Below are 17,494 nucleotides of genomic sequence, written 5' to 3'. Positions count from 1 at the left end.
GAGCTTCTCCCTGGGCGGCTGGAGACGTTCCCAGGAAAGTATGGGATACTGGAGGTAATGTCCCGTGTCTCTCCTGAACCTCATCCCACTTGGATGTGCCTGGAGAAAAAGAAACCTCTAAAGAGAGTCCACAAAGAGTCCAGAGAGAGTCTACAGAGAGTCCACAGAGAGTCCACAGAGAGTCTACAGAGAGTCCAGAGAGAGTCTACAGAGAGTCCACAGAGAGTCCAGAGAGTCCAGAGAGTCCAGAAAGTCCACAGAGAGTCCAGAGAGAGTCCAGAGAGAGTCCACAGAGAGTCCAGAGAGTCCAGAAAGTCCACAGAGAGTCCAGAGAGAGTCCACATAGAGGCCTCCTGAGAGAGCCTTACTACACTACAGGTCACACACCTTTGGAAGATGTTTTGGGGTTCAGCATCTGAGGACTCTTGGACCTGCTCACTGGAGGAAAGCCCGAGCCAGTGGCCAAAAAAACAAAACCAACAAGCAGTAAACAACACCGGCATTATTATCATCGTCACGGCAACCATCCTACAAACAGCTGCCCACAACGAGAGAAGACCCGGAGCAGCTTTGTCAATGACTTTGATTCCCATCTGCGTCCAGTCCAATATATTCTTTCAGCTGTTTTTTTGTCTTCAAAGGCAAATTGTGTGAAAACACCGAGCTGAGAGGCGGTGAATGACGTGTTCATCCATCACTCGTCACGCCCCGTCACATAAAAGCCGTCCTGACGTCCGCAGTCGATCGTTAGATCCGAGGATGAACCCCGACGCCTCCGTCTTTCGGTCACGGGCGTCGGATGAGACCCGCCGGCCGAGCTTCACCTTGAGAGACTGAGAAGATAAAACGCTCTCCGCCTCGGCGTCTCCGGTGGACACCGTAAACATTTTTCACGACTCCTTACAAATTCATGGGAGACGAAAAGCCATCACGTCAAACACACAGCGGTGCACGGGGGAGGAGAGGAGGAAAGCCAATATTCTACGCTTTACTGCAGCCTATAACCCCCCCCCCCCCCCCCCCCCCCATTGTTTTCAAAAGTGATGGAGTGCTGATACAAGTTTCCATTACTGCTGCAGGGTCGTCTTTCTCTTTCAAATCAATAACAGCACGGAGTCATGTGTCTATAATATATATATATATATACACTACCGTTCAAAAGTTTGGGATCACTTAGAAATTACTTTATTTTTCAAAGAAAAGCACTGTTTTTTCAATAAAGATAACATTAAATTAATCAGAAATACACTCTCTACATTGTTAATGTGGTAAATGACTATTCTAGGTGGAAGTGTCTGGTTTCTAATGAAATATCTCCAGAGGTGTATAGAGGCCCATTTCCATCAACTATCACTCCAGTGTTCTAATGGTACATTGTGTTTGCTAATCGCCTTAGAAGACTAATATCTGATTAGAAAACCCTTGTGCAATTATGTTAGCACAGCTGAAAACAGTTATGCTGGTGATATAAGCTATACAACTGGCCTTCCTTTGAGCTTGAAGTTTGAAGAACAAAATTAATACTTCAAATATTAATCATTATTTCTAACCTTGTCAATGTCTTGACTATATTTTATATTCATTTGATAAATAAAAGTGTGATTTTTCATGGAAGACACGAAATTGTCTGGGTGATCCCAAACTTTTGAACGGTAGTGTATATATATATATATATTTATATATATGTGTGTGTGTGTGTGTGTGTGTGTGTGAAAAAACAACATATGCATGTATTTAACAGCAAATGCAACCAAACACAACGGCCCTTGAGAGAGGCCTGGTGGGCGGGGCCTGGTGGGCGGATGGATAGACCAACATCTTGAGGATATTTGGGAAGTCGTTCGGTCCGTTTCCGTGATGAAAGGGGCCCGGATGAGAGAACAGCAGCAGCTCCTCCTCGCCGAGAGGAAACTGAAACAGCCTCCATCAGGAGCGGGACGCTCTCATGGGCGGAGACGCACATCCACACGCCGTTATATTCAAATGCACAAACTAATAATGTTATTCAACACGGCTCACGAAGGTCAGGCCTTTTGCAGAATACTTGTTCGGTGACCCAAAAAAAGAAAAAGAGAAAAAGAGAGCGTCAGAAAGGTCCGGAACGTTTCCGCCCGACAGCGGCTGACCTCCGTCCTCTGAGCAGCTGCTCTCCAGCAGAGCGGCGCTCCTCGAGGGCAGAAGCACACACCGGGAGCGTGGAGCTCGTTATCCGTTCCGCTGCTGCAACTAATGATTCCTCTTCATTATCGACCGACCTTTTAGTGGGGGAGATGTCATGAAGTATTGAAACCGCCCCGAGGCGACGTCTTCAGATTGCTTCTTTAACACGGCCGAAAAGTCAACGGTTCTCCGTCTTACAATTACACGTCAGTAATAACCTGGAAGAGCATTCATTTAAATGAAGTCGCTTCGTCTCGTTAGGTCGCCGTCGATACCCGAGTGGGCGGGTCTTCCCCGTCGCCCAGCGGCGATTGGTTCGACAAGAGGTGGTGGGCGGAGCTAACGCGACTGACTCGCTGGTTGGTTGTCCCCGGTTTCTGCTAGCTAGTGCTGCGAGTGAACGGGTTACTAAGAGTGACGACGACAGAAGACAAAACATAAGAAAACTAGAACGGGCTCTCGGTAGAGCGCATACCTTCGCATATCACAAGATTGGGCATTGAATTATGAACATTTTGGCATTAGTTGCATGCCAATTGGATAGAAATTGACCGTGCTATGGTAAAAAGAAGATTTTGACCTGTTCATGACCTTGACCTTTGACCCTATCGATCCCAAAATCTAATCAACTGGTCCCCGGATAATAACCAATCATCCCACCGAATTTCATGCGATTCGGTTTAATACTTTTTGAGTTATGCGAATAACACGCATACAAATAAATAAATAAATACACGGCGATCAAAACATAACCTTCCGCATTTTCAATGTGAAGGTAACAAATGCAAGAGAGATACAAAATATAATAAATAAAAAACACCTGCCACGAAAAAGAACGAGAGAACTGCAGCTTTTAAGTATCGAATCGCAATTGATAAAAAACATGCTTAACTAGAACGGGCACTCAGTAGAGCGCATACCTTCGCATATCACAAGATTGGGCATTGAATTATGAACATTTTGGCATTAGTTGCATGCCAATTGGACAAAAATGTATCGTGCTATGGTAAAAAAAAGATTTTGACCTTTCCATGACCTTGACCTTTGACCCGATTGATCCCAAAATCTAATCAAATGGTCCCCGGATAATAACCAATCATCCCACCAAATTCCATGTGATTCAAGAAGATTTGACCTGTTCATGACCTTTGACCTTGACCTTTGACCCGATCGATCCCAAAATCTAATCAACTGGTCCCCGGATAATAAACAATCATCCCACCAAATTTCATGCGATTCGATTCAATACTTTTTGAGTTCTGCGAAAGATTTTGACCTGTTCATGACCTTTGACCCGATCGATCCCAAAATCTAATCAACTGGTCCCCGGATAATAAACAATCATCCCACCAAATTGCATGCGATTCGGTTCAATACTTTTTGAGTTTTGCGAATAACACGCATACAAATAAATAAATAAATAAATAAATAAATAATAAATAAATACACGGCGATCAAAACATAACCTTCCGGCATTTTCAATGCAAAGGTAAATATCTTGGCGTCGCGACGGCCTTCAGTGTCGTGACGTGTTGCTGTTGATGTGGAGAAAGTATCACAAGGTTGTTTTGTCACATCGTTTGTGAAGGTCACCAGCGGGAAGAATTCAGAGCTTTCCGTTGCACGATGTTCTTCCCCTTTGCACCCGACCGCCAGGTGTTATCCAACACGTACATATCATAGAGGAAGGGAAGAAGCAAAGCAGCAATTACACGAGCTCAAGCCTGATGACGACGGATAAAAGATCCATTTGTTATCGTTTCATCACTAATCCGCCCGGATTCAGGGATGAAGAAAACATTCGGGGGCTTTTTTTTGTGCCATCGTTGCTCGAAAGACTCCTGATACTCGTTTGGTTTGATATAATTAAAGTTAATAAAGGAAAACAGTTCAACACAATTTAATACTAAATGTTCCTTTTTTGGGGGTGGCGCCGCCGCGGCCCCATCAAGTGCCATCTGCTCCCCGAAAAAACAACAACCAGAGGCACGAGGCAGCGGCGGGAAGTATTTGTAATCAGGGCGGAGGAGTCGAGGTGCGTGAGCGGCAGACGCAGATCCAGGAGAAGAAAAGAGGAGAGGAAACGAGAGTCGGGAGGAGATACCCCCGTCTCTCGTTTCCGTCGTGATGTCCTGCGGGCAAACGGAGGGAAACAAAACAAGCGCTCCCCGTGTGTCCCGCTTGTCTTTCCGCGGAAGGCGCCAAGGGAGAATACCAGCGAAGAAGAAGAGGTGGAGAGAGAGACAACGAGACAGGACACAGGAGGGGAGAAAGGGACTTCTAGACAAACAGCCAAAGAAAAGTAGAAAGAGAGAGAGAGAGAGGATGAGAAGCTGGTGTTTCCAAACCCCAAATGGATTGTAATGTTAGAAGTGCGACATATTAGCCCGGGGCCTCGTGGTGCTCTCCAGGAATGTGAGCGCTTACAGCCTCCAGCACTTCAACCTCCTCCCTAAAGGACAGGAGCGGAGGAGGAGAAGCAGCCGTTTGCGTTCACTATGTCAACGCGTTGCTTTTTTTTTGGGGTCCACAGAGACGGGAGAGGCTGATGGAGGGAGGAGAAGAAGGAGGAGATGTGGTGCTATTCCATGTGTTCGTTCTCACCGTCGACAAATCCCCAAAGTGACATCGCTACCGGGTCACACTTAAATAAAAGAGGAGCTTTATAGTTTCATAAAACAGACGGCACGGCAGTTTACTCAAGCGGGAGGGAGTACACTCAAAGAAATGATCCACGCCCTTCTTAGAGGTGACACGTTTAAATACGGTTTGATGCGATTGCTTTTTTGTTCTTGAATTTATCCCTCCTCTCTTACCGAAGTTCCGTTTGTTTATTGATTCTACTGAGAGGACATGCTGCAGCTACGTTTCCCCTTCATAGCCTCTGAAGTAGGGTGACCAGATTTGAGTTTGTGACAAAGAGGACACTTCGTCGCCGGGGGGGGGGGGGTATAGCATGCCGCACCATGACCATGTGCATGCATACAAATGTCACAAATAAAATGCCAAAAATGACACAAATGACTATATGAACATCTATTTATTGAACTTTAACAAAACTACAAAGTGCAAATTTAAAACAAATCTTTTGTGTGGCATTTAGTCCAGCGCTTCTTTAATGTGTCTTGTCCATATATTGAAGCAATAATGATGAATAAAAAAGATGTCATGTGCTGTAAACAATGCAACTAGTGGAGGCTGCAAAGTGCTCAGTGCTGCCAGATTGGAAACGGTGAAGTATCGTACCAAAGGCTCAAAATGGTTGTATTTGGAGGATAATTATCGTGTATCTGGCAACCCTGAGATCGGTCGACCAATGACTGTTCTCTATACCGTCAGAGCTCGCGCAAGAAGGTGGAACGTAAGGGAGATACCATTTCCAAAACTTGTAACGTGTAATAACTAGTTTGTGAAAGACCCAGAGAAACACAAATATCCGACGAAGCAAAATCCCGGACGCTTTTGGAATCCCTGCCGGACGCATTTTTTATGTCTCAAAAAGAGGACGTGTCCGGGGAAAACCGGACGTCTGGTCACCCGATCTAAAGGTCTGAGTCTGTGAGTATTTATGTAACATGTAAATATACCTGCTACTGTATATTATCTGTGTAATTACTGTTGTGGTAGAACCTTCGTGCTGTAGCTGTAGACGCTAATCGCGATTAGCATTTCGTCATTGACATCCATGTTGGGGTTAGCTTAGATTCTTTTATTTTATCTGTATTTAATCAAAACGAGTTGGTCTAACTTAATTACATTTTATTGCACTGATGTGCTACATTTCAGTTGGAGTTGCATATGGATGGAAAACCTGCCCACAATTTAATTGAGTTCATCCAATGAGTTATTTATGAGTGTACGGTGCATTCTTGCGGGACTATTTTCAGCCGCGGAATAATACACATTTGGTGCATTGGTGGCAGCGAGATGATCGAGAGCGACTCAAACCACTTGTTTGCTCGATTGTTTCCTGGCAGTCCATGATGATGAAGATGATGATGATGATGCCTGCTGTGTGTCACGTCCATGTGCAGATAAATACGCGGCGAGTTCGGGTAGCTGGCGCGCTTCGTCGGAAACGAATCCCGATGCTGTCAGCGACGGACCGAGCCTAAGTGGTCTTTTTGTTTAGTCCGATTCTGACGGGTATTTTAAAAGACGTATGACAAATTGAAGTTTAAGTGAAGTAAAGTTTGAAGATATGTGGCAATAATTAGACGGGCCGAGCCAAAAAGGCTTCTTGTTAACCCTCTTCAGGCTCTCTTCATCACACGGGCCTCGGCGTCGGGCTGGGAAGTGTTTGTGATTTTTTTAAAGTCTGATGTTGACTTGTGTTTTATTGTTTGTCTTTTCACCCTTTTTATGATCCCATTTCTTCTCAATTTGTCTTTTCTTCTGAAGCGCTTTGTGATCTTGTCCTATAAGGAAAGGCGCGGCACTAAATCAACCCAGTTTTCATAGAGTGGATCTTGTTAAACTGACTTTATGTCATCCAGAAGTTATGTTTCGTGCTGCGAGGAGCAGGAGGACACATTATCCTTTAAGGCGAGACACACAAACAGGCCGACGGCTTCTGGGGGGGGGGGGGGGGGGGGGGTATTAAAGGGAAAATAAGCATGAAGGAAACTCAGTGTCACTGCTGGCCTTGAGGACATGTCCTCTCTCCTTCCTGGAAACTTTGGGTGTTCTGATAATACAGTGTTATACAATTTATATGCACGGTGGTTTTTTTGTCGTCTACTATTTTACTGATATTTTTTTAGGTCAACACTTAATTTAAATATCAAGGAAGCAGCTTTTTTCCTATTTTAATTCCTTCCCGCGTGGCGGCTTCAAATAAGAAGTTAGGCCTTCATGTCTGGGAATAAAGTCAAAATGTTGACTGAAGAAAGAAAATACGGCACATCTAAATCGTATTAAAGATTAGGGAGGGAGGGAGGGAGGGAGGGAGGGAGCATCGGTGGGGATTTAAACTCAGTGTGACCTCCGCATTTCAAAATGCCTGGCCACAGTCCCAGTGAGAGGATACAACACATAAAACATGAAGAGGAGAAAAGGAGAGAGCGATGCAGAGGATGAGAGGAAGAGAAAATGATGAAAGGAGGGAGGAGGGGGGGGGGAGAAGAGAGGATCTGTGAGTGAGGAAGGGGATGAAAGAGAGAGGGGATAAGCAACAGTGGAAGGAAAAAGGGATGAAAACTCTCTCTGTCACTTCCTCTGCAGGGCGGAGGAACACGGCTCGGCTCGCCACAGTAAACACAGAACGCAACCACAACAAACCACACACACACACACACACACACACACACACACACGCGCACGCTAAGCTTGTTCCGCTCGCTTCTCACGGACACACACAGCTCCTTCCGCTGTGATTGACAGCTTGGGAGAAACCACTCAGAGCCACGGGGAGAGGTAAACCATAAACTCAGCCCACCGCCGGGTGACTGACACTGATGTGAGAACCACTTCCTCTGATTGGCAGGTGAAGTTAAGTCCTCGCGGGTGGGTGGGGGGGGGCTGATGTTTCAGACTACAGATGAGCAATCCCGTTTACTTATCCTCCAGTACATCAAACTCAAACCCCAGCGTGGTCATTGTATTAAAAGAAAACACGCTCGCTCGCATCGATGGTTGGAATCCCCCGTCCGCACGTCCGCCCGCTGACAAGCAGAGGTCACGGGGAGGTCAAGAGAAACACAGCGACCTTTTCCAACAGAGTCATGATAAATGCCACGGAGACACGCTCGCGGCTCAGAGCTCCATCAGTCAAAGGAAGCGTGATATATCACGACTGGGAACAACTTGTCAAATATATCTTTTTTTTATGCACATCTGCTTTTTCCTAAACTCTCTCCCCCGTCTCCTTGGAAGTATTTTGTAAAATAACATTTGTGAAGGAAGTAATCATCGTATTGGAGCCAAATCAATTAATCAAAACACAGAAGAGTCTCCGGTTTCTGTTTCTCACATCAAACTTTGGGTTTTGTCGTCGTAAGTCAAACTAAACAAGATGTCAGCCTGGACTCTGGGAAATCTCAACACGCATTTGTCACTTTCTCATTTGCTGTTTGTTCTTAAACTTAATCACAACTGAATATCGAATGACTTCATCCATTTGGAGACGCACGTTGCAGTTGACACGCAATGTGCACGATAAATATACATAATATATATATCGATATTCACCTTTTTTTATTTTAGTGACCATTTAATCTATTAGGTTGAGGAAAATATTCATAGCATAATGAAAACAATCTGTCATTACATCCCCAATAAACAAATATAGATCTTGTAATTATGCCTTTTTAATGGCTGCTGGTGAGGTTTATGAGTTATTAAACACATTAAAAATCCTCCAACCTGAAGCATAATTAAATCAATGCCGCATCTCATCTTCATTTTGTCTATTTATAATGCATTAGTGCCTGTTGAAAACATGGCTGTTCAGAAGGGAACTATGTATTCCTGTGATGTCGCAACGGCTTCACTGTCAACACTGTGCTCGCTCGGGTCCTCAATAAAGTTGCCGTGACAAAGTTGCCTTGACAAAGTTGCCGTGATAAAGTTACGTCACACACTCAAGTCCCGGCAACCTCCGGTTATGCAGAGTTGAGCCAATACGGAAGCATAAAAAAAAGAAGATTGCATTCTCTCTACTGACCAGCAGGGGGCGACTCCACCGGTTGCAAAAATAAGTCCGATTGTAAAGAAGTCTATGAGAAACTTCTCTTCTCTCTACTCTAGATACATAAATGGACAGTCTCCATTGCTTTCTATATAAATATAGCAAGACATCTTATTTCTCTGGGGACATTTTGCCACTTTCTTGTGTTAATTTCTTCATGAGAAGTAAAATATAAACAGCAATTCACGCACATGCACTTATCCATGACTGCCTCCTTATCTTTCCCAACAATAAGCATTAGCCTAACGATGCCCTTCCTATCACTGAGCTGTAATTGAAACCTTTAATGGAACAAATCCAAACACATTGACTCCCAAAACACTTTCAATGAAATGTGCCCGGCGTGGAGAATGTGTGCGGGGGAGGGGGGGTCTGGAGCAGTGGCGGTGCGTCCATAGGGGGCGCTAGGGCGCCGCCCCTCTTAACATTTTTAGATGAAAAAAAAAAAGAAGAAGAACATTTTTTAATATATCCTGTCAAAAAACATTATATACCAAATCATTTAAAAAGTAAATATACCGTGTTGACGCGCTAAATGTGTGTGGGAGACCGTCAGCCTGTCAACAACCACTTAAGTTAAATGTGACATAAATAATATATCGCCACTCATCCTCACGGAGAGAAGCCCCTCCCCATTTTCGGGGCGCCGCCAACGTGTGTGCTGCAGGGAGCAAACATTTCACGGTCATTTCGGCAAGGACGGCTTCTCATTGGCGGATGAAACGTGAATCTTGGGGCACAAAAATGTGCGCCCTGGCCAATGACATTGTTTCTTATTTCACGTGGTTGGACTATTCGGCAAATCAGAGACCCGTATGTTCCCTCAGCCCAGAGAGCTCCACGGAGCTACGGGAGCAGGTTGCTAACGGAGCTGTCAGCTGGAGGCTCAGTGAGTAATGCGCTGTTTAGTTTCACCTGTCTGTTGTTCCAAAGGGACTGAAACTCTCTGGACTACAACGGGGTGAGGGATCTAAAGAGCTGCAGACAAGTGTAAAGCACGAATCTTTCCGCAGTTATCTAGCTAATAGCATGAAGCTAACTCGCTAACAGCCTGAAGCTAACCCTGTTTACAGTCAGGAGAAGGAGACCGAACTGGCATCGAAAACACAACGAAGAAGTTCTGAAAAACAGACACATTCCCTCCAGAATAATGGAAACAGGCTGGTTACAGACATGATTGACTTTAACCAGAGAGTTATTGAGAAGTTTGTCAACTTTAAAGAGAGGAGGCTACTTGTCTTTACAGTAGTGGGTCTCCTCTGTCACCCAATGTAACATGTGATCTAATTCTGACTATTCTGCTCTGAACCTCTTTCATGTGAGGGTGAAACTCTTTTATTTTGCAAACCTCTGAAACCCAACCCAATGTTCCTTAAAGCTGCTCTGAACCTCTCATGCCCAAAGTTACAGTGTGTTGATAGTTGTTATTGGACAGTGTTGAGCACGCTGTGTTCTTGAAATAAAGCTTTGTTTTTTACAATATTCTACTCAAAACCTCTTTTCTTCTCATTGTTGAGTGATATTTAAACCGCGTCGCCCAACTGCAAAAAAAATGTCACCCGCCGCCACTGGTCTGGAGGACGTGCTCACCTTATTCTCTCCCTCGATGACGATGACGGGCACCGAGGTGGCGGGCCAGCGGTGCTTGGCCGGCAGAGGCTTGTCGCAGTTCCACAGGACGATGATCTAGAAACACAGAAGAGAGACATTAGCTAAACGACTCACGTCGACGCGCGTCGTGGACGTGAACCCGGGCAGCGGACGTCCCGCCAACCCGCAGGCCGGCTGAAGGGGTTAAAGAGACGCACGAGCGACCGAGGGGAAGACAAATGTTTCTAACCGCGGCTCCGGCGTGGCGCGTACGCGGCGGCCCGTCACGCTGTCAGAGGCCATTTCTCACGGCGGCGTGTCGCTGCACAGCCCGTTATGTTTCTACACGAGGGGCTCGTGTTGGATATGGCGTGGACACGCGGGTCAGCCGCCAGGGATGTGCGGACCTCGTAAATGTTTGATGAGGAAGAAACACACACACACACACAGCTCCAGTCTGACCCGAGCGATAACAGTCTGGTCATCTTTTTAGCCTAATGGTCAATAAAGGGGAGTGAGAACTCTCCCTTCACGACCTCCCGGTACATTGCTGGTGGTTGGTCCCAGTGTAATGTGCATTGACACGGGCAGTCTGCTCTTTGGGCAGAGATCCATCGTAAGAAGACCAAGACCAATAAATAACCAGAATATTTCACTTCAGGAAAACATTAAATAGCTGCTGAAAAATGTATTTACAAAGATTTATTAGTTTGCTGTGTTTTTTTTGCGAGCTCTGCCTGGAGCTCCACCATCTGCCATGCGCTTTCACTTCCAGCTCCTCCATTTCCGTCGTGCACACGGCTTTCGTGGGAAAGTCGAGCTCAAAACCACGTTCCAAATGTCAGCGGCTTCACAATGCACTCTGGCAATCTGTCAGCGCACGGGTTTTCTTTCAGAAACAAAACAAGACACACTCGATCCAGTTACTGTGGTTTCTCCTCCTAGGACAGTTAACCTATGAATTAAGATGTTTTATTTCATAAACCGAGACACAAAGACAAACAATGGCCACGCAAACAAACTCATTTACATACGACCAAAGGAACTGGTTTGAACCTGCGGGCAACGATGGGACAGGAAGTCATCATCAGCATCCCACCCATGGATATATATTTACATACATATATATATATATATATATATACACATATACATATATATATATATTAGTATATGTGTATTTATATATATATATACACATATACATATACATATATATACACACATATACATATATATTATATATACACATATACATATATATATATATATATATACACATATACATATATATTTTATATATATACACACATATACATATATATTATATATATATACACATATATATATATTATATGTATATGTGTATATATATACACATATACATATATATTATATATACATATATGTATATGTATATATATACAGTATATATATATATACATACATATACATATGTATATACACATACATATATATTATATATACATACATATGTATATGTGTATATATATACACATATATATATATATGTATACACACATATACATATATATATATGTATATGTGTATATAAATATATATATATACATATATATATTTCATTGTACTATTACAACAGGTATATAGGGTCTGGATCTCTAAACGCGCACACACACACGCATGCACGCACACACACACACACACACACACACAAACACACACACACACACACACTTGCAGGGGGCTCTGTTCCTTGATGAGAAGGACAGATGGTGTCTCCGTCAGCCCACCAGTCTCTCAGGGTGCCGATGGAGCACGAGTGTGGACGGCTGGAGGGGAAGCGGTGAGGACGGCGTGTATCTGTGCCACGGGTGGAAAGAAACGCTTCCCTTCGCGGAAAAAAAAAATGCTTTCTCGCATCCAAACTGAGTTCTTTCATTCTCCACCTCCGACGTTCTTTTATTTATATCCCTCTCCTCAGCAACCTCTCTCTGTCCTCTTTTCTGTATGCCGGGAGTGGAAGAAACTCCCCCCCCCCCACCCCCTCACCTACTCTAGAGCGCTCGGCCTCGCTTCATAAAAATGAAAAAGTGGGCGGGGTCTGGATGAAGAAGGGGTCTTAACCCTTGTGTTGCCTTCGGGTCATTTTGACCCGATTCAATATTTAAAGTTCATTCTCGACCTTGAACCAAATAATCTGCATCCGAGCTCAACCTTCAAAGGGTCACACCATCGATTACAAGTGTATCTCAGAAAATAACCCCGAGGACATCAGAAGTGACGTCATCGTGGTCGGGGTTCAAATTTTAGGTGGAAAGTTGCGAAACATAAAAGCGTAGAATTTGAACGATGCCGATCAGGCAGGAACGGCCCGACAGTAATATTCTCCTGCTTTTGCATTGATGGGAAGGAAGCAGTCTCCCTGTAGAGCACTCGAGAACACCTGCTGCCGAGAATAACCCGGATGACGTCAAGGAAAGGTCGACCGAATATTGCATTGTGGGAAATGTGGGATCCGCTGTCCCTTTAACGTTTGAGTAATGCCTCATGCAGGAAGCGACATGAGGCAACACATCGAATCATCTGTAAACCCTTTGATGTCCGGGGATCCCCAGAGATTAACGAGAGGTCCGGAGCAGCAACATCCCGTCATGACACACGCTTCAAATATCTTATCAGAAAATGAAGAGAAGCGATCAGTCCGAAAAAAAAAAGAGGAAACAACGTGATGTCATCAAAACATTTCAAATAATAACCAGCCGTACGCGCAGGGACGTGAGGAGAGGACCGACGCACACAGTGTACCAGCCTACGCAAACACACACACACACACACACACATTGGTAGTGTATACAAGCCGCTGCCTAAACAAGGCCACCTCCCACAAATCACAGAGCCGCACGCCCACGCCACTCACACGGAAACCCGTACCGCCCACTCAGAATACAAACACGCTTACTCATGCACTCTGCCGGCCAAACAAACAAACACAAACACACACACACACTCACCCACACACACACTCACCCACACACACACAACCCGCCGTGGTGGAGCACATTCCATTTCATTTCCCGTGCTGGTGAGGAGAAGCAGGGGAATCAATACACGCCATCTCCAGCTGTGCTGAAGGGGTTCTCGCTGCCATGGAGACAGATGGAGCACTGCTGCAAATTGCTGCTCTAATTCAATCCACCAGAGTTAACACACACACACACACACACACACACAACATTACCTGGGCACAGTACTGGGACCTGGCCACGGCTGCCAGGAGCTTGAGTATGGGCTGGGACTGGGACACCAGGGGCGAGACGGCGTGGATGACCGCCGTGAACTTGGGGTAGGGTTTGATACCTGAAACACAACAGGAGGACGGTCACTCTCTCGCTGTCAACAAATCAACAACAACAACAACAAAGGCCCGGTCGGCGTCACTTTTAGGCCTCGGGAATAGAAGAAAGCCGACGGAGAGCTGAAGGCTCTGGTTCACACGGGCGGCGTACATCCGTCTCTATTTCCAGTGAAAGATCTTCTTTGAAACGCGTCTGTCAGCGCTTCACAAAAATATAGATGATGTAATTGCAACGGGATGTGCGTTTTTTTTAAACCCCGTCTGAAAATATTCAACGGCGTTAATGTGTTTTGAAAATGCCAAATCTCCTCGATCGCTGACGATCTCGTTTCGGGAACTCTTCAGTCGTGTCTGGAGCCCGCTGAGCGGACGACTAAGTGCTGACGTGACTTTAAATTCAGCCCGACGAGATGCTGGAGGAGAGTAATCAAGGCTGGAAATGAGCAGGAAGTAAGAAAGACGGATCATAGAGGACATTCAACTCTTCCTAATTTAAATCTAATCTAACCCAAACCAACAAAGCGAGGCGCGGAGGAGACGGCATTCGAGGAATCTTCTCTCTCCGGCAACTTTTTATGATGAGGAATATGCGCGCTCTTAAAAACTCGGTAAACTTTCCTCATGATTCGTGAGGGGAAAAGTTACGAGAGCGCAGAGTTTTTTTTTTCAAACCCCCGAGATGTGAATTTGTAACGAGTTCATAAACAGACTTTCATGAAACTTTGAACGACCCACGAGCCAAATTATTATTTTTAATTCAGTTTTCTGTCCTCGGCACATGATTCTCAGAGGCTTCTTTTGTCATCACAGCCTGAATCACGCTGCTCAATATTCACACTTGTTTTTCATACTTTTCTCTGTTGTTAATTTTAGTATGGGTTGTTGAAAAACTGTGTACAAAGTTGATTTTCAATACATGAGTGTAAATATGATTTGAGAGATGTTTGTAAGTTCACGGTACAAAAGGCTAAAAAAGGGATTAAAAGAAGATGTATTTCTGTTGTTGGAGTCCAATTATGGAATAATGTTGAAATGGATGTAAGAATGGTGAACTCCATTTTGGTTTTCAAGGGAATTATTTATAAAACAATTCTTGAGAGTTATAAATGTGATTAAAAACATATTAATATGGAAGATGTATGTGGTAGTATATATAAATATATTTATTTATTTTGTTTATTGTTGTTTTTTGTTGTTGTTTTATTTACTTCTTTATTTCATATTAATTTTCTGATTTATTTTGATTTCAATTTAGGAGAGGAATTTATAAGCATTTTTTTGCTTCTACCTATACCTTTTCAGTCTTTCTCTTTTGTATATTATTTAGGAAAAATTGTATTGTATTTGATTTGATTGACTGAATAAAAAATACAAACAAACAAACAAACAAACAAAACAAACAAACAAAATCTAATAATATTGCTGAAACATAACAGTGATTTCCAGATTGTGACCACTCACAATCTGGAAATCACTGTTATGTACGTCGCGGGGTTGACGCCATGTTTGAAAAGTGCTCATATGTTATAATAATCATCATCAGACATGATCATTAGACTGCCCTGTTATTTACATTTATTACACATTGACACTTATTTACCATTTACTGTGTGACATCTTTACTTTCAACTGCAGTATGTTATTAATGTCACACCAATAACTCACAAATAAATACTGCAATGTGATTTGTATTAAATTATTATTCTAAAAGTACACATTTGGACGCAAAGCCCCCGGAAAATAAAATCCAGCTTCCATTCCGGCTCCAAAGGGGAAATTGATCTCGCCGTAGCGGCAACGCTGGAGACGGGCGGTAGACCCCCCCCCCCCCACCCCCCATCCATCCCCCTTTGTGGATGCAGTCCATCGCCACGCAGGCGTGTCGAAGCGTTACGCAGCAGCCACTTTGCTCCGCTCCTGTGTGTGTGTGTGTATTACTGACCCAGTGTAGCGTAGTAGAAGGGGAAGTCTCCCAGGTATCCGGAGTACTGCGGCAGGGCGAAGAGCCCCCCGGGGTGGCTGTTCCACATCAGGCTGCTCCTGGAGCCGTGCTGCAACACGCGGTCCTGGATGATCTGCAACAGCGAGGACACCAGCAATGAACTCCTCGTCATCATCACTTTCAGATGAACGCATCGACTGCGAAGAACTGTTATGTTATGCTCAACATATAAAGAGGACGATTGGACAAATTGGAGAAGGAGTTAGTGAGCCTCTTCGTGTCCGTCCGTTGATGAAGTTTCATCCTTTGTTTCTGTTACCGGGTTTGTTTTTCCTTTCCTGGATCTGAGGGCGGTGTTGGTCTTTATGTCGTAACATTTCAGTGAGGTAAACTTTAGTGTCCCACCAGGGGAAATTGGTTTTGCAGCCAGGATTCACATAAAGACAAAATCAATGACACCGTCAGCACAACAACAAAAAGAATAAAACCGAGCTGGAGCAGAGAAAGGAACATGAGTAACAAGTACAGATGTGCAAATATGCAAGGGAAGCGCATATAACCGGCGCCCTGAAACATAAAGGTCCTGGCAGTCCATTACAGCATGAGGCCCTCTAAGGACCCGCCTGCTTGAAATGTTTGAATTCTTACGAGTCGTTTTCTTGAATGACCTCCAAGTATATTCTCGTTGGACAGAAGCAATCAAACACGAGCGTTAAAACAGATTGGATGACACATCTGTAAAGAACAGTTCTCAGAGGGAGCATCAACGTGAGGTTCGAGGCCCACCCGGTGAACGTCGACAACAGCCGCCTGGGACCTCCTGAAGTCCATCACCGTGTCCTTTTGTTTGAAGAACAATCCAATGAGGGAAGAAACACGAACGACCCAGTTTGAGACGGACTCGTGATTTTGGACTACGTCCATACGCTTGACCTTTGGGCTACGGGACGCAAAACAACTGGAAGGACACGATCAAAGCAGGAGAGGCCGAACTACCCGGACTCAGAACACTGGACTCAGAACACTGGACTCAGAACACTGGACTCAGGACACTGGACTCAGAACTACCCGGACTCAGAACTACCCAGACTCAGAACACTGGACTCAGAACACTGGACTCAGAACACTGGACTCAGAACTTCCCAGACTCAGAACACTGGACTCAGAACTACCCAGACTCAGAACACTGGACTCAGGACACTGGACTCAGGACACTGGACTCAGGACACTGGACTCAGAACACTGGACTCAGAACTACCCGGGCTCACGTTCCCCTCAACACCGGGTGGAACAAAAGGCAGCACGCAGCACGCAGCATTTCTTTAGCTCGTTTTCATTTTCGAAGCTTCATTAAAAAAGCCTCGACACAAGAGGACGCAGCAGACGGCCGCCGTGTTCCTGAATCACGTTCCAGATTAAACGGATGCATGACGAGCCGCGGCTGACGCTCCGCGTTGCTCCGACAGCTGCGAAGAAAGAAGAAAAAAGAAAAGAAAGGAAAAAGAGGACACGCTGTCCGTTGCCCGGGATCAAACTCGTGGCATTTTAATTACAGCGGGGTCTCTCCGGATTCTTCCGGCCGGCCTCCCATTCGCCAGCCTTCCTTTCTTTTTCTTTTTTATGAAAAATAAAAGCAGCTCGTTAAAACGAAAAACACAAAAAAACACCTTTGAGCAAATAACATTTCGGTCTCATCTCAAAGGTACTCGTGTTGATAAGGGGGAGGTGGCGGCAGGGGGGGGGGGGGGGATTAAGGATTTGATCAATGAGCCTTGTA

The 17,494-nt window shown here is 44.8% G+C and overlaps 1 protein-coding gene across 1 annotated transcript in view; it reads right to left on the bottom strand.

Moving 5' to 3' along the window:
- ext1b (exostosin glycosyltransferase 1b) overlaps positions 1-17,494 on the bottom strand; it is a 101,130-nt gene that overhangs the window by 9,638 nt on the left and 73,998 nt on the right. Inside the window, exons 5-7 of the mRNA XM_056416021.1 lie at positions 15,718-15,850; positions 13,659-13,777; positions 10,439-10,534 (exon numbers count right to left, since the gene is read on the bottom strand). Of these exons, the coding sequence (XP_056271996.1) occupies positions 10,439-10,534; positions 13,659-13,777; positions 15,718-15,850 (348 nt within the window). The remainder of the gene's footprint in view (positions 1-10,438; positions 10,535-13,658; positions 13,778-15,717; positions 15,851-17,494) is intronic.

The sequence above is a fragment of the Pseudoliparis swirei genome, chromosome 1, assembly GCF_029220125.1.
Source record: "Pseudoliparis swirei isolate HS2019 ecotype Mariana Trench chromosome 1, NWPU_hadal_v1, whole genome shotgun sequence".
In the NCBI taxonomy this organism is placed as follows: Eukaryota; Metazoa; Chordata; class Actinopteri; order Perciformes; family Liparidae; genus Pseudoliparis; species Pseudoliparis swirei.
Note: the sequence above shows the minus strand (reverse complement) of the source record. Positions and strands in the feature narration are given on the sequence as shown.